The sequence below is a fragment of the Gigantopelta aegis genome, chromosome 7, assembly GCF_016097555.1.
Source record: "Gigantopelta aegis isolate Gae_Host chromosome 7, Gae_host_genome, whole genome shotgun sequence".
Lineage (NCBI taxonomy): Eukaryota > Metazoa > Mollusca > Gastropoda > Neomphalida > Peltospiridae > Gigantopelta > Gigantopelta aegis.
In genome coordinates, this window is record NC_054705.1 from 26,804,422 (window position 1) to 26,823,558 (window position 19,137).

A 19,137-nucleotide genomic window follows, 5' to 3' on the forward strand; every position below is an offset into this window, starting at 1 on the left:
CTGTTAGAGAGGTGGTTGGATATCGTAGTTTGATTAATACAGGACGAGTGGGGTGTAGGGGACACACCAGAACTGTTAGAGAGGTGGTTGGACATCATAGTTTGATTAATACAGGACAAGTGGGGTGGATTAATACAGAAAGAGTGGGGTGTAGGGGACACACCAGAACTGTTAGAGAGGTGGTTGGATATCATAGTTTGATTAATACAGGAAGAGTGGGGTGTAGGGGACACACCAGAACTGTTAGAGAGGTGGTTGGACATCATAGTTTGATTAATACAGGAAGAGTGGGGTGTAGGGGACACACCAGAACTGTTAGAGAGGTGGTTGGATATCATAGTTTGATTAATACAGGACGAGTGGGGTGTAGGGGACACACCAGAACTGTTAGAGAGGTGGTTGGACATCATAGTTTGATTAATACAGGAAGAGTGGGGTGTAGGGGACACACCAGAACTGTTAGAGAGGTGGTTGGATATCATAGTTTGATTAATACAGGACGAGTGGGGTGTAGGGGACACACCAGAACTGTTAGAGAGGTGGTTGGATATCATAGTTTGATTAATACAGGATGAGTGGTGTGTAGGGGACACAGCAGAACTGTTAGGTAGGTGGTTGGACATCATAGTTTGATTAATACAGGACCAGTGGGTTGTAGGGGACACACCAGAACTGTTAGAGAGGTGGTTGGATATCATAGTTTGATTAATACAGGACGAGTTGGGTGTAGGGGACACACCAGAACTGTTAGAGAGGTGGTTGGATATCATAGTTTGATTAATACAGGATGAGTGGTGTGTAGGGGACACAGCAGAACTGTTAGGTAGGTGGTTGGATATCATAGTTTGAGTGGTGTGTAGGGGACACACCAGAACTGTTAGGTAGGTGGTTGGATATCATAGTTTGATTAATACAGGATGAGTGCGGTGTAGGGGACACACCAGAACTGTTAGAGAGGTGGTTGGACATCATAGTTTGATTAATACAGGACAAGTGGGGTGTAGGGGACACACCAGAACTGTTAGAGAGGTGGTTGGATATCATAGTTTGATTAATACAGGATGAGTGGGGTGGATTAATACAGGAAGAGTGGGGTGTAGAGGACACACCAGAACTGTTAGGTAGGTGGTTGGACATCATAGTTTGATTAATACAGGACAAGTGGGGTGTAGGGGACACACCAGAACTGTTAGAGAGGTGGTTGGATATCATAGTTTCATTAATACAGGATGAGTGGGGTGTAGGGGACACACCAGAACTGTTAGAGAGGTGGTTGGATATCATAGTTTCATTAATACAGGACAAGTGGGGTGTAGGGGACACACCAGAACTGTTAGAGAGGTGGTTGAATATCATAGTTTGATTAATACAGGACAAGTGGGGTGTAGGGGATACACCAGAACTGTTAGAGAGGTGGTTGGATATCATAGTTTGATTAATACAGGATGAGTGGGGTGTAGCTCAATGGTAGAGTGCTCTTTTAAGGTGTGATGGTTGCAGGATCAATCACTCTGATGTGCTCAGCTGTTTTCCCATTCCATCCAGTGTCTCAGAACTTGTACATTGAAAGCTTTGGTATGTACTGACCTGCATATGGGAAAGTGTGTATAAAAGATCTGTTACTGGTTTTAAATTATTGTTAGGAGTAGCCTTAACAACAGAAGAGTTCCTCTCTTTCTTTCTATCAATCAAATGTCGAAATAACCATGTGAGACAGCAAATACATGTAGCTTTAGTTTAAGATGTGCTGAGGTGTTGTTAAATAAATATTAATGGTACTTGATTCAGCTCAGTCAACGAGTGTTAACTGAAGTGTGGTATGTGTTGTCCCCTCTGTGGGAAAGTGCACTGTAAAAAGATACCTTGCTTCGAATGGAAAAATGTAATTGGTTTCCTCTCAAGATTACACATCAGAAATATAAAATTAATGACTGTGCTTTAGACTAGTGGTTTTAATAAACAGAACAAAGTTTAACTTTGAACAAGTACCGGTATTCCTTTCTTTTCCTTTCTTGTGTTCAAAGTGACAGAATTTTTTTTTGTGTGTCAATTTCAGGTGCTAAGAAACAGCCAAACACTGAGATTACCCAGCAGCCTCGATCCTGGTATTCCTTCTTCTGTAACAGGTGGATCTCTCTGTTTGGGGTAAGTGTATGCGACTCCCAGGGAGGTATTCCTTCTGTAACAGGTGGATCTGTCTGTTTGGGGTAAGTATACACGACTCCCAGGGAGGTATTCCTTCTTCTGTAACATGTGGATCTCTCTGTTTGGGTTAAGTGTATGCGACTCCCAGGGAGGTATTCCTTCTGTAACAGGTGGATCTCTCTGTTTGGGGTAAGTATACACGACTCCCAGGGAGGTATTCCTTCTTCTGTAACAGGTGGATCTCTCTGTTTGGGTTAAGTGTATGCGACTCCCAGGGAGGTATTCCTTCTACTGTAACAGGTGGATCTCTCTGTTTGGGTTAAGTGTATGCGACTCCCAGGGAGATATTCCTTCTACTGTAACAGGTGGATCTCTCTGTTTGGGGGGAGGTATTCCTTCTACTGTAACAGGTGGATCTCTCTGTTTGGGTTAAGTGTATGCGACTCCCAGGGAGATATTCCTTCTACTGTAACAGGTGGATCTCTCTGTTTGGGGTAAGTATACACGACTCCCAGGGAGGTATTCCTTCTTCTGTAACAGGTGGATCTCTCTGTTTGGGGTAAGTGTATGCGACTCCCAGGGAGGTATTCCTTCTACTGTAACAGGTGGATCTCTCTGTTTGGGGTAAGTGTACGCGACTCCCAGGGAGGTATTCCTTCTTCTGTAACAGGTGGATCTCTGTTTGGGTTAAGTGTATGGGACTCCCAGGGAGGTATTCCTTCTACTGTAACAGGTGGATCTCTCTGTTTGGGGTAAGTATACACGACTCCCAGGGAGGTATTCCTTCTTCTGTAACAGGTGGATCTCTGTTTGGGTTAAGTGTATGGGACTCCCAGGGAGGTATTCCTTCTTCTGTAACAAGTGGATCTCTCTGTTTGGGGTAAGTGTACGCGACTCCCAGGGAGGTATTCCTACTTCTGTAGCAGGTGTATCTCTCTGTTTGGGGTAAGTGTACGTGACTCCCAGGGAGATATTCCTTCTTCTGTAACAGGTGGATCTCTCTGTTTGGGGTAAGTGTACGCGACTCCCAGGGAGCAGGGCTGGCATGTGGCTAGCTGGTACAGTGCTGGTCGGGTAAGTAACATATGTATACATGTAGGGGGTAAAACTGTTCATTTTATGTTGTCTATTATTAGGTACTGGTAATAAACCTTTTTATTTATTTAATTAATAACAAATGGAACACTATAATTAATAGATGTATTACTAAATGTTTTTGGGTTTTTTTTTTTTTTTTTTTAAACCAAAACTGGCCACTTGTCTGGGAATAAGCCCACCTCATGCTAAGCTCATAATGCGTTGTCTTGGCCCCTTGGGTGTATTAGATTTCCGGTCAAATATGGTAATCATCTGGAAAACTGGAAAAAATATTTGGTAGAAGGAATGTGGTGGAAGTTGTACTGAAATATTTGAGGAAAATCAGACTGTCTCAACCACTGAAATTTCTCAACATTTCGTTAATATACTGTTAACATCATTAGGAGAAGACTGAACATAAAAGCCAAGTACTGCAGCATTTATATATTGAAATATTTGAGAGACACTGACTTGTTATATTTATCAATTTGCACAGCTTTTTACACTTTTGAATTTTTATAAATGTATTGGTTTGGTCATCAGTCTGTTATGTAATTATGTACCTTGGTTTGATTTCTAATAGCCAATGTATTATTTTGTTCTGAGGTTTTGTTAAACATTATATTCATTCACTCCATTCATTCATTCATTCATTCATTCATTAGCTTATAAGAGGAACATAATAGACTAAGGGTAAATATGAAGTCACATCATACATGTGAGTCTTTAGTAGGCCACCTGCCATGCTGTGCTGTGTTTAATCTTGATTAACAAGTCTTCAATGTTTGTTTGTTGCAGACGGTCAGCTGTTTGGTGATAATGTTTACCATCCAGTGGATGTACGCTCTTGGAGAACTGTTGGCCTTCTTTGTAGTTTACTTTTACATTGGCAAGGCCAGTCCAGGCTACTTCCCAGGTAGGTTCTCTATACTACACTATACACACAGGTTCTCTACCCTATACTACACTATACACACAGGTTCTCTACACTACACTACACTACACTACACTACACTACACTACACTACACTATACTATACACACAGGTTCTCTACACTACACTACACACAGGTTCTCTACACTACACTATACACACAGGTTCTCTATACTACACTATACACACAGGTGCTCTACACTACACTATACACATAGGTTCTCTACACTACACTACACTATACACACATGTTCTCTATACACACAGGTTCTCTATACTACACTATACACACGTTCTCTACACTACACTATACACACATGTTCTCTACACTACACTACACTATACACACAGGTTCTACACACCACACTATACACACAGGTTCTCTACACTACACTACACTACACTACACTACACACACAGGTTTTCTACACTACACTACACTACACTATACACACAGGTTGTTTACACTACACTATACACACAGGTTCTCTACACTACACTACACTATACACACAGGTTCTCTATACTACACTACACTATACACACAGGTTCTCTACATTACACTACACTATACACACAGATTCTCTATACTACACTATACACACAGGTTCTCTATACTACACTATACACACAAGTTCTCTACACTACACTATACACACAAATTCTCTACACTACACTACACTATACATACAGGTTCTATACACCACACTATACACACAGATTCTCTACACTACACTATACACACATTCTCTACACTACACTACACTATACACACATGTTCTCTACACTACACTATACACACATGTTCTCTACACTACACTATACACACAGGTGCTCTACACTACACTATACACACAGGTTCTCTACACTACACTATACACACAGGTTCTCTACACTACACTACACTACACTATACACACATGTTCTCGACACTACACTATACATACAGGTTCTCTATACTACACTATACACACATGTTCTCTACACTACACTACACTACACTATACACAGGTTCTCTACACTACACTATACACACATGTTATCTACACTACACTACACTACACTACACTATGCACACATGTTCTCTACACTACACTACACTACACTATACACACATGTTCTCTACACTACACTATACACACATGTTCTCTACACTACACTACACTATACACACAGGTTCTCTATACTACACTATACACACAGGTTCTCTATACTACACTGTACACACAGGTTATCTACACTACACTGTACACACAGGTTCTATACACCACACTATACACACAGGTTCTCTACACTACACTTATACACACAGGTTCTCTACACTACACTATACACACAGGTTCTCTACACTACACTATACATAAAAGTTCTCTACCCTACACTACACACAGGTTCCCTACGCTACACTATACATACAGGTTCTCTACACTACACTACACACAGGTTAGGTTCTCTACACTACACTATACATACAGGTTCTCTATACTACACTACACACACAGGTTCTCTATACGACACTATACACAGGTTCTCTATACTACACTACACACAGGTTCTCTATACTACACTATACATACAGGTTCTCTATACTACACTATACACTATACATACAGGTTCTCTATACTACACAACACACACAGGTTCTCTATACTACACTACACACAGGTTCTCTATACTACACTACACACAGGTTCTCTATACTACACTACACACACAGGTTCTCTATACTACACTACACACACAGGTTCTCTATACTACACTATGCACACAGGTTCTCTATACTACACTATACACAGGTTCTCTTATACTACACTATAGACACAGGTTCTCTATACTACACTATATACACAGGTTCTCTACACTACACTATACACAGGTTCTCTATACTACACTATACATACAGGTTTTCTATTCAAATTATTTCGCTGCATATCCATACTTCTATTTTTGTAAAAAGAAAAAAAAAAACATTTAAAAATAAATTGTTGGTAAATTTTGTGAGATTGGTCATGGCATATACTTCCTTGTCTCCAAATGTAATTCACCACAGAATTTAAGGGTATTAATTTTGTAGTCTGTAATTGCTGTATGTGTCGGACTGATAATGTAAAACCAATGAAAACAAGTACAGCACGTCTGTGTTAGTTTTGGTTTAGTTCCAAAGGGAGATAACTGACAAATGTCTGCCTAAGTTCAGGTTGCAGCTTTGATATTAAATAACTAAAATAAACATAATATGCATTGAAAGAAAACTTATTTGTTGAACGTAGGGATTATTTGTTGAACGTAGGGATTATTTGTTGTTGTGTAAGATGATTTGCATTCCTGAGTTATGTCACAGTAATGACAATTCTCAGGAAAATCATTTATAGTTTGTTTCAAAAAAACAAACAAAACCCAGCTGAAGTTAAAATAATGATAACCCCACCATGTTTTCCTATTTATACATGTGGATTGTAGATCAGTGGTTTTATTGTCGCAAATTTAACAATGAATGTTACTTTTTAATGTATTTCATTTCCTATGCAAAATGCTTGTATATGTACAATATAGATGTCACAAAATGCTTGTGTATATATACAATATAGATGTCACAAAATGCTTGTATATATACAATATAGATGTCACAAAATGTTTGTATATATACAATATAGATGTCACAAAATGCTTGTATATATACTATATATAGATGTCACAAAATGCTTGTATATATACTATATATAGATGTCACAAAATGCTTGTATATATACTATATAGATGTCACAAAATGCTTGTATATATACTATATATAGATGTCACAAAATGCTTGTATATATACTATATATAGATGTCACAAAATGCTTGTATATATACAATATAGATGTCACAAAATGCTTGTATATATACTATATAGATGTCACAAAATGCTTGTATATATACTATATATAGATGTCACAAAATGCTTGTATATATACTATATGTAGATGTCACAAAATGCTTGTATATATACTATATATAGATGTCACAAAATGCTTGTATATATACTATATATACATGTCACAAAATGCTTGTATATATACTATATATAGATGTCACAAAATGCTTGTATATATACTATATATAGATGTCACAAAATGCTTGTATATGTACTATATATAGATGTCACAAAATGCTTGTATATGTACTATATATAGATGTCACAAAATGCTTGTATATCTACAATTATAGATGTCTTGGGAATCACCTTTAACTTTTCATCCTCATTGCAGGGATAGCAGAGTTTAACTTTTATGAGTGGATGAAACATGGCTTCAGGAAATGTTGCAGGTGAGTGAAATGTTTAGATGTTTTTTCAAAACACTTGAGAACATTATCTCAGAAACAAATATTAAAGTACTAGGTTATCTGTAAAGGACATTAATAGTAAAAGTAATGGGACTTGTCAATTTTATCAGTTTGTTGTATGTAACCTGTAGGCTACAAGATCTGTAGCTTATAGTAATCTGTAAACAAATTGGTTATTTTGATGCAGTTAATCCAGAATTCCTGAAAAATGTAGAATCTTTCCATGTTTGTACAAACTTGTTTGATAAATCACTTGTGGTAAACAAGTGGTAAAGTGCTCGCCTGATTAGGTGATGATGATGATGATAACTAGTTTAACGTGCCCATATACCACTAGGGTTTCGAACACGATAAGATCGGTGGCCTGACTCGGGATGGGGGGGGGGGGGGGGGGGGTCAGAATTTAGAAAATAGCAATTAGTAAAGAAGTTAATAGATTAAATAAAAAAAATAAAAAGGTTACAAGCCAAAAATAAAAAAGAATTGACTGCTCGGCCGAATATTTATATAATTTGGAGCATTTTAGAAGGACAGTCCAAAATTAAATAAGAGAAAGAAGAGAGGATCGGACTATTTAATAATACAGTCAACTCCACTTATTTGCACATCGGTTTATAGCATAATTCGGTTAATCGACTATTTTCACCCAACACGGAACCATTTGCCCTTATAACACTACAAAACATCCGGTTAATTGCACAGACTACAGGCTATATATCGGTTATTTGCACATATAAATAACGATTTTTTTGTTTTTTTTGGTGCTAAATTAATGTCACAAATGACTGAGAATGTCTATCAAACTTTGGCAAAAAAACTCAAATAAATCACCGATTAATCTGTTTTGTTTGAGCTCACTGTGTGGTAAGCCGACTGTAAGTGTAATCGCTGTTTACAGAGTCGACGTGTGACATGCAAATGAGATGGTGTGCACGTTACTACTGGCGAATCACAATACCCGACTACAAGATTTAAGAATGACATAATTAAGTTGAATAAACCTAAGACCTAATGTTTTGTTTGCAATATATTGCTGTTAATCAGAGGCCATCTCAATAACAAGTAACTCTCCGACTATTATTTTTAGAAGTACCGCCTGTGCGCTTGTACGCATGCGCACTCAACTATTGAGGCCCTATTCGATTGACGTGTTCAGGGCAATCATTGTTCTGTATCAATTATTACGTTATGTTGAGAAGCCTTGTTAATAATTAAAAGATTACAGATCAATCGTCCTAGGCGGTTATGTTTTTAATAAATGTGACCGAGAAAGGGTTGTTGTTCACTTATTCATTAGATGCAGTGTACGCTATATCTGTTAAACGCAAAAGAAACGATTTATCACTTGCTTCCCGGAAAATGTAGCGGAAAAAAAAAAGACTGGTGGGGGAGGTCGTCAAAAAAACAAACATAACAAAGACCGTTATTTATGGATCGTCCCTAAGTTTCTGCTATATTGTTAGACACCAATCAGTCGGACCTCACCATGAAGGTCAGTCAATTGTGTTAGACCGGTCATGCATGCAATGCAGACTGCTGGAACTGATAACGACTCACTAGCCGAGCTTAACTTTAATTGCTTAACTATAGCAAAGTCATTATTTGGGGATCACAAATAATACCAAAGCTTGCCGTATCTTTTGGGATGGAAAGAACACCATACCAGCAAATGCATACAAGTTCACGTAATTCTATTCGGTCAATCAACAGCCCGGTAATTCCGGAAACTGACGTCATTTTGTAAACACGTGCACCGATGAAACGTGAACTTTTTGATGGTTCTGTTGTTTCAAGTTTATCTCATTAACTACATGGCTAATACACTTTGTTTACACTAGTGGATGGTCAGTGGTTTTTTTTTTAATGCACAAAGTTTGTGTTTTTAGAAAACGACGCCAGTTTGTGTTTTTAGAAAACGACGCCCAGTGACGGACGTTGTTGGTTTTTTAGAAAATGATTTCTGGTCTGGCAGATTAAAACAAAAACGCCATGCTAATTATATATATGGATAGATATATTTTTTTACATTTATATATATCTAACTGCATGTGACATGTGTTAACTGTAATAGTTCCGGTATGAAGTACCGCATTATGCTAGACTGTCTCCCATGCCACTTTGTAGTTGGATGGCTGTTACAAAGTGAAAGTCGGTACTCTATCGGTTAATCGACTAACCCGGTTAATTGCACAAAATCGAGCAGCACCGAGGGTATGCAAATAAGCGGGTTTGACTGTATTTAAAAATGAAGAAGTAATTTTGACATAAAATTTTTAATGCAGATCTAAACATTTAAAGTCCAATCGATATGTCCACGCGAGGGGCCTCGTTAAGGCCGTTTGGGTGCACAGCTTAAAGGGACAAGATGGGCTGCATCCCGTCAAGAAAACCCCTAGATTGACAGTCGATAGACGTTGAAGGTGTAGTGCTGTGCTGAAATACAGATTAGGATTGATCCCGGTCAGTGGGTTGCTTGTCATTTCAGCCAGTGCTCCACAGCTCATGTAACAAAGGCCAAAGTATATAGTTACTATCCATGGTGCTAATTGAAAAGAGTGTCATTATCTGTGTGGTCCTTAACCATATGCCCGACACCATATCACCGTGATTAAAATGTGTTGAGTGCGTCATTAAATAAAACATTCCTTCCTGTGTGGTCCGTAACCGTATGTCTGACACATATCACCGTGATTAAAATGTGTTGAGTGCATCATAAAATAAAACATTCCTTCCTGTGTGGTCCGTAACCGTATGTCTGACACATATCACCGTGATTAAAATGTGTTGAGTGCATCATAAAATAAAACATTCCTTCCTGTGTGGTCCGTAACCGTATGTCTGACACATATCACCGTGATTAAAATGTGTTGAGTGCATCATAAAATAAAACATTCCTTCCTGTGTGGTCCGTAACCGTATGTCTGACACATATCACCGTGATTAAAATGTGTTGAGTGCATCATAAAATAAAACATTCCTTCCTGTGTGGTCCGTAACCGTATGTCTGACACATATCACCGTGATTAAAATGTGTTGAGTGCATCATAAAATAAAACATTCCTTCCTGTGTGGTCCGTAACCGTATGTCTGACACATATCACCGTGATTAAAATGTGTTGAGTGCATCATAAAATAAAACATTCCTTCCTGTGTGGTCCGTAACCGTATGTCTGACACATATCACCGTGATTAAAATGTGTTGAGTGCATCATAAAATAAAACATTCCTTCCTGTGTGGTCCGTAACCGTATGTCTGACACATATCACCGTGATTAAAATGTGTTGAGTGCATCATAAAATAAAACATTCCTTCCTGTGTGGTCCGTAACCGTATGTCTGACACATATCACCGTGATTAAAATGTGTTGAGTGCATCATAAAATAAAACATTCCTTCCTGTGTGGTCCGTAACCGTATGTCTGACACATATCACCGTGATTAAAATGTGTTGAGTGCATCATAAAATAAAACATTCCTTCCTGTGTGGTCCGTAACCGTATGTCTGACACATATCACCGTGATTAAAATGTGTTGAGTGCATCATAAAATAAAACATTCCTTCCTGTGTGGTCCGTAACCGTATGTCTGACACATATCACCGTGATTAAAATGTGTTGAGTGCATCATAAAATAAAACATTCCTTCCTGTGTGGTCCGTAACCGTATGTCTGACACATATCACCGTGATTAAAATGTGTTGAGTGCATCATAAAATAAAACATTCCTTCCTGTGTGGTCCGTAACCGTATGTCTGACACATATCACCGTGATTAAAATGTGTTGAGTGCATCATAAAATAAAACATTCCTTCCTGTGTGGTCCGTAACCGTATGTCTGACACATATCACCGTGATTAAAATGTGTTGAGTGCATCATAAAATAAAACATTCCTTCCTGTGTGGTCCGTAACCGTATGTCTGACACATATCACCGTGATTAAAATGTGTTGAGTGCATCATAAAATAAAACATTCCTTCCTGTGTGGTCCGTAACCGTATGTCTGACACATATCACCGTGATTAAAATGTGTTGAGTGCATCATAAAATAAAACATTCCTTCCTGTGTGGTCCGTAACCGTATGTCTGACACATATCACCGTGATTAAAATGTGTTGAGTGCATCATAAAATAAAACATTCCTTCCTGTGTGGTCCGTAACCGTATGTCTGACACATATCACCGTGATTAAAATGTGTTGAGTGCATCATAAAATAAAACATTCCTTCCTGTGTGGTCCGTAACCGTATGTCTGACACATATCACCGTGATTAAAATGTGTTGAGTGCATCATAAAATAAAACATTCCTTCCTTCCTTACACTCAGTTGATAACGGGCTGGATGTAACTTAGAGGTCCAGTAGGATCAATCGCTCTCCATAGACTTGAGTTTCTACTCTCTGAGTCAGTGCACCACAACTGGTGCATCAAACACAGAGACATGTGCTTTTCAGCCTGTGATAACGTCCAAGTAACGGATGTCTCACTGCAGTTTGGTCAGAGTGGAGACCATGTCTTTCTCTCAAACAAAACTCAAAATATGTTAAAAATGACAAACATGTAGCTGCAGGTTAAAACATATTCATGTGTTCTTTAATAAACATTACATTGGTTTATATATTTATTTACAGGATTGGACCCACGACACCAGAACAAATTATTGTTGCCCCCAAAACTCCCGCAGTGCAGACACTTGCAGCTCAACTGACTTGCGATAACGAGGACTTCGCTAGTCGGGGTCGCTACCACCAGACGGAAGTTGTCCAGGGTCAACATTTTGACAATTATGATAGTGACTGATTCATCAAGCATCATGTTCCTTGAACTACTGGGATTTTAACTAATTGCATAGGCTTGCTGGACTAGAGTTTTACAAATATGGATGAAGAGCTCTAACTGACAGGGAAATTAAAATAAGTACAATTACAATGTCTTACGTTCTGATGCTGCACCTTTCAGAGAAAAGGGGAAAAAATATGTTCTTGTTAAATTTTTCAGTTGAATGAAAAAACAAAACAAATACACAAGTTATAATTATTTGTTCACAGATGAGAGTCCATACACTTTGTTATCATCCAAATGAAATGGCTTTTTAAAGGCAGTTAATCTGAAACCTAATCCTCATTATTCAGTAAATTCAGTGTAGTTTCAATACATACAATTCTTATTAAAATATGGTGCATATTCGTTCAATGCTTTTTCATTTACCTAATAAATAAAAAAAATTCAAATTTGCATGAGGTCGGCAATCAAAGTATGAATTGACCTTTAATCTACTGACACTGAACACCATTGGTAACACACTGTGAACAACTTACATAGCAGAAATCATGATATTCATTGATTACATGTGAAACATTTGTAGGTTACAAAATAGCACATGGCCATATACAATGTACCCTCCTCCAATTTCCCCCCCCAAAACAAAAACAAATCCACATGCTTTGGTCGAGTTCTTTCCGTAGAGGTGCAGAGGGTCATAGATTGATTACCCTTGGTGGACTCGTGTTGTTTTCTCACCCCAGCCTGTGTTAACTAGGAATAATGTAATCAGATGATGTGTTCCTCTAACACATGTATGTCAAGCTGTACGTTTTCTAGATACAGTTTAAAATACAGGATTTCGTTTTATCAAAGTACTGTTACTTCATTTATGAATTCTACTTTATATATATTTATAAATTAAATGCATATTTGTGTGATCAGAATATAAATTAATCTAATCTGACATACATATATCATTGCTTTGTTGCAGATTAAATGAAATTATATTGAAATTGTGACCAATATGAATTGGGAATAAGAATAAATATTTCTTATAATTATTTATATGAATTGCTTGAAAGAAGTTTCACATGTAAAATTGTCAAATGGTGACGATAAGACTTGACTGACTGCTTTTGAATCCATGGGCATTATTCAGTCTGACTGAAACTGAGTTCAACTGGATCTCTGACTACTGATTGGAATAAGAACTTGTTATATATATTTCTTGTAATTACTTATACGAGATCAGTTGAGCAGTTGGCAGACTGGGACATTATTTGGTATTCTCAGATTGTCTCCCTTGTTCACACAATATGCTTACAAAGTTAGCAGATGAAAATTTTGTGAATGTGATAAACTCATATCATATAAATAATCTGATATGTATACTGTGAATCATGTGTTGAGATATATGATTACCTGCCAAAGACAGTACATTTACCATTGTCATTGAAATGTAAAGTAATAATAGTAATAGGATTAGGGATTATGATATGTTATTAACGTGCCTATATCCAAAAGAGGCTCAGGCACATCTGGCAGGCAGTGTCTGGGCGTGGGATAGAAAAATAGTGTTATAATACAGTCAGGGCTATTCCAGAATTGACTACATCGGGGTGGGGGTGGGGGTGGGCGTGGGGGTGTCGGTTGGTGGAACTCGCCACCCATACAATATTATTGAATTTAAATAATAATAGATACAAGGGAAATAAATTACAGCAGACCTACCAGACATAAAATAACAATTATAGTTCCCCCTTTCTCCCCTAGGAACCATTTTGTAACATCTCTTAAATAAGCTAACATATTCCATTGATTCATAATTTACAAAGACTTCTGAAAGTACATGTGTACATGTATATAAAGGAGTAAAAACTGAAAAAAAATAATGTTCTTTGTCTTCTGTATGGTGTTGCCCACTTCATAATGTAGTTGTAGACTGTACAATGTTCTTTTTGTTCAAATAAAGTGAACTGTACATTGTCTTGTTTTGAATGTAGAAGGTCTTTGTTTAGAATGTAAACAGATTTATTGTAAAGAGAATTATCCTAAATTTAACACATGCAGTGACATATTGACCGATTTCTACTTAAGGCTTAGTCTGTTGTTATTATTTCTTATGTGCTTAGTCTGTTGTTATTATTTCTTATGTGCTGTTGTTTTCAACTTAAAGGGACATACCCTAGTTTCAGCCCATGAAAATGCACACTAAGTTTAATTAATCTACAAACCTTTGACACGTTTGGATAACGTTACAATTGAGTAAAACACGAGTCTGTGACTTTCAAATGGTAAAATTCCCTTTAAAACTCGACTCCATAACTGTTACTTCTAAGACGGACGTGCGTTTTTAAAAATATGAGAAATGTTTTTTGTGATATTAGAATCACCAGGATGACCAAAAACACTCCTAATGTGGGGAAATGAATAATCTAAACAATAAAATCTAAGTAAAGTACGATTTCAGTTATCAAAAAAAGGCTCTAATGGTCAAAACTATGCTTTAGTGTTTAAAAACTAGGGTATGTCTCTTTAATATAAGACCATTCGGTGATATTTTTGGTCTATATTTATTTTATTAGCCATATTTTTGTGCGTATCGGGGGTGGGGTGGGTGGAAATAACTTAACATTTATACAGTACCATTGCAATATTTAATAAAATTGGAGAAATCTCTACAAAAATCTCAAGCTTTCTATGTTTACTCGAGTTGTCCAATATTTAATAGCCATAGAAAGAAAACACATTCCATACATGTAGACACATGTACAATGTGCTGACATGTAAAACCTCTGTAAACGGGAAACCATCAAAACCAGAATTTTTCATGGTCCCATTTTAAATAGCAAAACCTCACTAAACCAGATCCCTTTAACTGGACTTTTTACTTGTTCCCATTGGTGTCCAGTCTAGAGGGGTTTCACTGTATTAAATACAGTTGAGAATATGTAGGTACTGCTTTTGCTGATAGTGTTCTTTGGTAGAGGGGTGATGGTAAACCTTTATCAAACATTTCTCTCAATTCACATTCTTTGAAAGACTTTACCATACTTTGTGTAAAATCTGCAGTCTCTGCTCTCTCTAACAGTTTTCTAGAGTAAAAGTTGCAGTCTCTGCTATCTGTAACAAGAGTTTTCTAGTGTAAAAGTTGCAGTCTCTGCTATCTGTAACAAGAGTTTTCTAGTGTAAGAGCTGCAGTCTCTGCTATCTGTAACAGAGTTTTCTAATTATGTAAAATGACAGCTTAAACCCTGGTTAAAGATAACTGTACAATAAGCCTCTCATTACTTGATCAAGAGTGAATACATTTTATAGGACAGCCTCCCCATAATATATGCTACGTAACATATTTACGCCACTCACAAGTAATTTGAAATAATAGCTCTTCAGTCTCCTTGCTATATTGTATTTTGAGTCGCTGTACTACTTAAAAATCTTGTAATTATTCTGTGCAGTATTCTGCTTAAATGAATAGACATTTTGCAGTTGCATAATAATGTTATTTTCAATAATGTATCAGCATGTCCACAGCCATGAACCGTTCATCATCGGTGACCAGCTGGAATACAGCTAACTTTTCATTGGGAGTTTGATCACAATATTGACAAAATCCCAGTTAGCATACTGGTACTTTAACACAAATCATGCATAGTTATCACTGACAAGACAGGTTTTATCGATTTTACTTTATCATATGATAAAATGGTTTGTTTTGGTTTGGTGGGACTAGACTCCTTAATTCACACTAGATGTTTACTAAGCAAAAGAAGGGGAGCCCCTCAAATCACACCAGATATTTTCACCAGGTGTAGACTTAAGGATGATGACGATTTCCGCATTGTTCTTGCTTAGTAGGCTACACAATAAATATAGTGAGCCGAATTTACAAAGTCTGTTTATGTCTTACATGTGTGTAACTACATGTATACATTTACAATTCTTAAGCACCTGCGTTTAAGAAAAATAGGTTCTATAAATTCGGCCCAGTATATCCAATGGTATTTTCTTGTATGGTACTTTTTTTTTTTTCTAGCATCTTTTTAAGCTTAATTTTTCTTTTCAGTCCTAAAATAGAAACAAACCAACTTGTAAACTATGTACATTCTCTGCTCAGTATGGAACTGATAATTATTTTAACAGGTTGAAGCTAAATTATAGAAACTGTATTCCATAATTCACATTACATAGAGTTGGTTTTGAATTGGAATAATGTCATTTAACACCTTAAAATAACAAACTGACATGGGTTTTTTTTTTGTTGCTGGAAAAGTTTTAATGAAAAACTGTTGGCCTATTTGATTTTTTTATATTTATTTATGATTTTTTTTTTTTAAGATCACAAATGCATCTAACTGATTGAAGAAAATGGTGTAATTTAAAGTTGCAGGTCTACCAATGTACCTTTTACAAAATATCGATATGAAGTGAAGTGTTTTATTTATTGTGAAAGCAAAAACGATTGTGTGGAAATTGTCTGTTGTTGACCTCAGCAGACCTCCCTGTTCAAGGAATTAAAAAGAAAAAAAAGTACAAAAGGATTAAATATCAATGCTCAGTATGGTAACACCTTAAATGACTCCCCATAATAAGTTAGGAGAGCAATTAACCACTTCCCTCAATTTATTTGGTGAATACTACGTAACTTGTATATATATTGTTACATAAACATTCAAATTAATAAAAACAAGAACAAAATTGTGAGATGATATTTACTTTTGGGGGGGGGGGGGGGGGGGAAGGAGTATTGTTGGTACAGGTAGGTATAGTATGAAGAATAACTTACGGAATACTACAGTGACTCCATTTAATACATCAGAAGTGATCATTACACAATATTTAAATGTGGTTATATCCAAATAAAATGTGAACGACTTAACACCTGTGTTTAAATTATTAAATATAAGAGATAAATGTCTCATGTTATGTTTTAGGTATTACACAGGTGTTGCACAGGTATTACACAGGTATTTATGTGTATCAGTACATTATGACAGTATTGTTTAGTTATTTCTTGTTAATATTTTCTGTGCAATAATTGCTGGCAGAGCCAGAAATCAACTAGTAGTTTATAGTTTAATGATGTACATGCATGTGTTCAGAATGTGTTGTTTGTGTAAATTGTCTCGTTTTCGTCTATTTCATGTACTGGTAATGTTTTCATCTTAGTGGTGTTTATTGTTATCTATAAAATTATGTCTACCAAAAAAAAAGAATATATATTTATTGAAAAGAAAATTACAATAAATGTTGTAAACAATTACCTGGCTTTTGTTTCAGATCAAATTTAGTTATTTGATTATCTCCCCTTCCCAAAGTAACTTTAGTTCTTGATATAAGGTGGGTCAATAGCAAAATTGGTAACATTTTGTGTCCCGGCTCTAAATTATATTATAAAATGTATATATTTCCCAGTTTTTTTCACAGAATATTACTTTGACATCTATACACAAAACCACACATATTTGTAATATATTTCGGACATTAGTTTTTAAAAAATCAGTATTTTATTTCAGAAATTATGCTGAAATCTCATGTCCCTTGCAAGGGGCGAAGTTATATAAAGTTTAATATTGTGTCAAAAAATATAATATTCTTTAACTTTTTCTGCATAAATATAATCATGAGATATTAAGTAACAATACTGTGCTATTATACTTTGTTTTTGATAATTATATTTTACACATTTTTTACTAAATATGTGTGTCCCTTATATATATGTCTAAACTGTTACCTCCATCATAAAACGTTCATAATTGGAGCTCCATGAACTTGGTCTTGTTGTACTTTCTACAAAGGATCTTCCACTTTCTGTCTTATCATTTGAATGTGGCCTTAATTCAGTAACTTGTACCAAAGACAAAATTTTTTGAACAAGTATATTTTCTTTGCATACAAATTTTGAGCATCCATACTGTTACATTTGTACAAAACTATATGCAATATATATGCTTTTTGAGGTGTACATTATATTAGGTTGCACTGTAGAAACAACAGTTTCAGTGAGGTTGTCAGTTTATGTCAGAATACACCAGATCCTGGTTGTCATAAAAACCCATAGCTGGACACTTTTTGAAAAACGTATGTTATCAGTATAGGTAGTACTAAACCAAATAACTTCTGGCTGGGTCAAAGTTCGAGGTGCACCCAACTTTTGATAGAGACATGAACACCACAAGTCCTGTGATTGGTTATAAATGTGAGTGTGTTGGTTGTAAAAAATAATAGTTCATCTGGGTAAAAAAAATGTGCAATTATATTTCATCTAGTACCAATGTGTCAACTAGCCTTGTGCTTGAAACATGTATGGGGTACCTGTAAAAAAAAGTACTCGAATTTTGTGCGAAACTAGGGTAGTCATAGACGCTACCCGTCATCTCAGAAACGAGCAGCTTGACCCCCATTTTTTTCTGATTCACTTTAAGTGTAAGGGGTGGTAGTATTTACATCCGTGACGTTTATGTTGGTTGATACGTTGCAGGTAGGAGTTTTAGCCACATATGTTACTATTGTCGTCTATGGGATTTGATTTGGTAGTATACACCCTATAAAGTCAGCAACTTGAATACAAAGTAGCTACTGATAAAATAATGTGCATGTGAGCTTTTACACATGCAATAAATGTTTTGATTAGCGGTATATCTACATGTATCATCCACAACAATCTATTTAAAATTAGCTCCACTATTACATGTGGATCTAACAGCAGCCAGTTGGAGCTCATGTCCACCAATCAAAACCGTACTTGCAGAATCATGCCAGTGATTTAAAAATAATTTGAAAACATTCCGAATTATCCTGAGGGTATACATGTTTAGTATGAATTACGAATGCTGTAAAACATGTTTTATTTTATAAAATAAATAATTTGTAATGTAAAACTGAAGACTGATTTA

At 36.3% G+C, this 19,137-nt stretch overlaps 1 protein-coding gene across 2 annotated transcripts in view; it reads left to right on the top strand.

The window, feature by feature from the left end:
- The window catches only part of LOC121377379 (solute carrier family 12 member 8-like), an 85,557-nt gene extending 72,894 nt beyond the window's left edge, over positions 1-12,663 (top strand). For both annotated transcript variants that reach the window (XM_041505355.1, XM_041505356.1), the window contains exons 11-14: positions 2,057-2,145; positions 4,021-4,138; positions 7,405-7,462; positions 12,109-12,663. In XM_041505355.1, coding sequence (XP_041361289.1) covers positions 2,057-2,145; positions 4,021-4,138; positions 7,405-7,462; positions 12,109-12,277 — 434 coding nt within the window. In that variant the 3' untranslated portion in view covers positions 12,278-12,663. The remainder of the gene's footprint in view (positions 1-2,056; positions 2,146-4,020; positions 4,139-7,404; positions 7,463-12,108) is intronic.
- Positions 12,664-19,137: the final 6,474 nt, after the last annotated feature.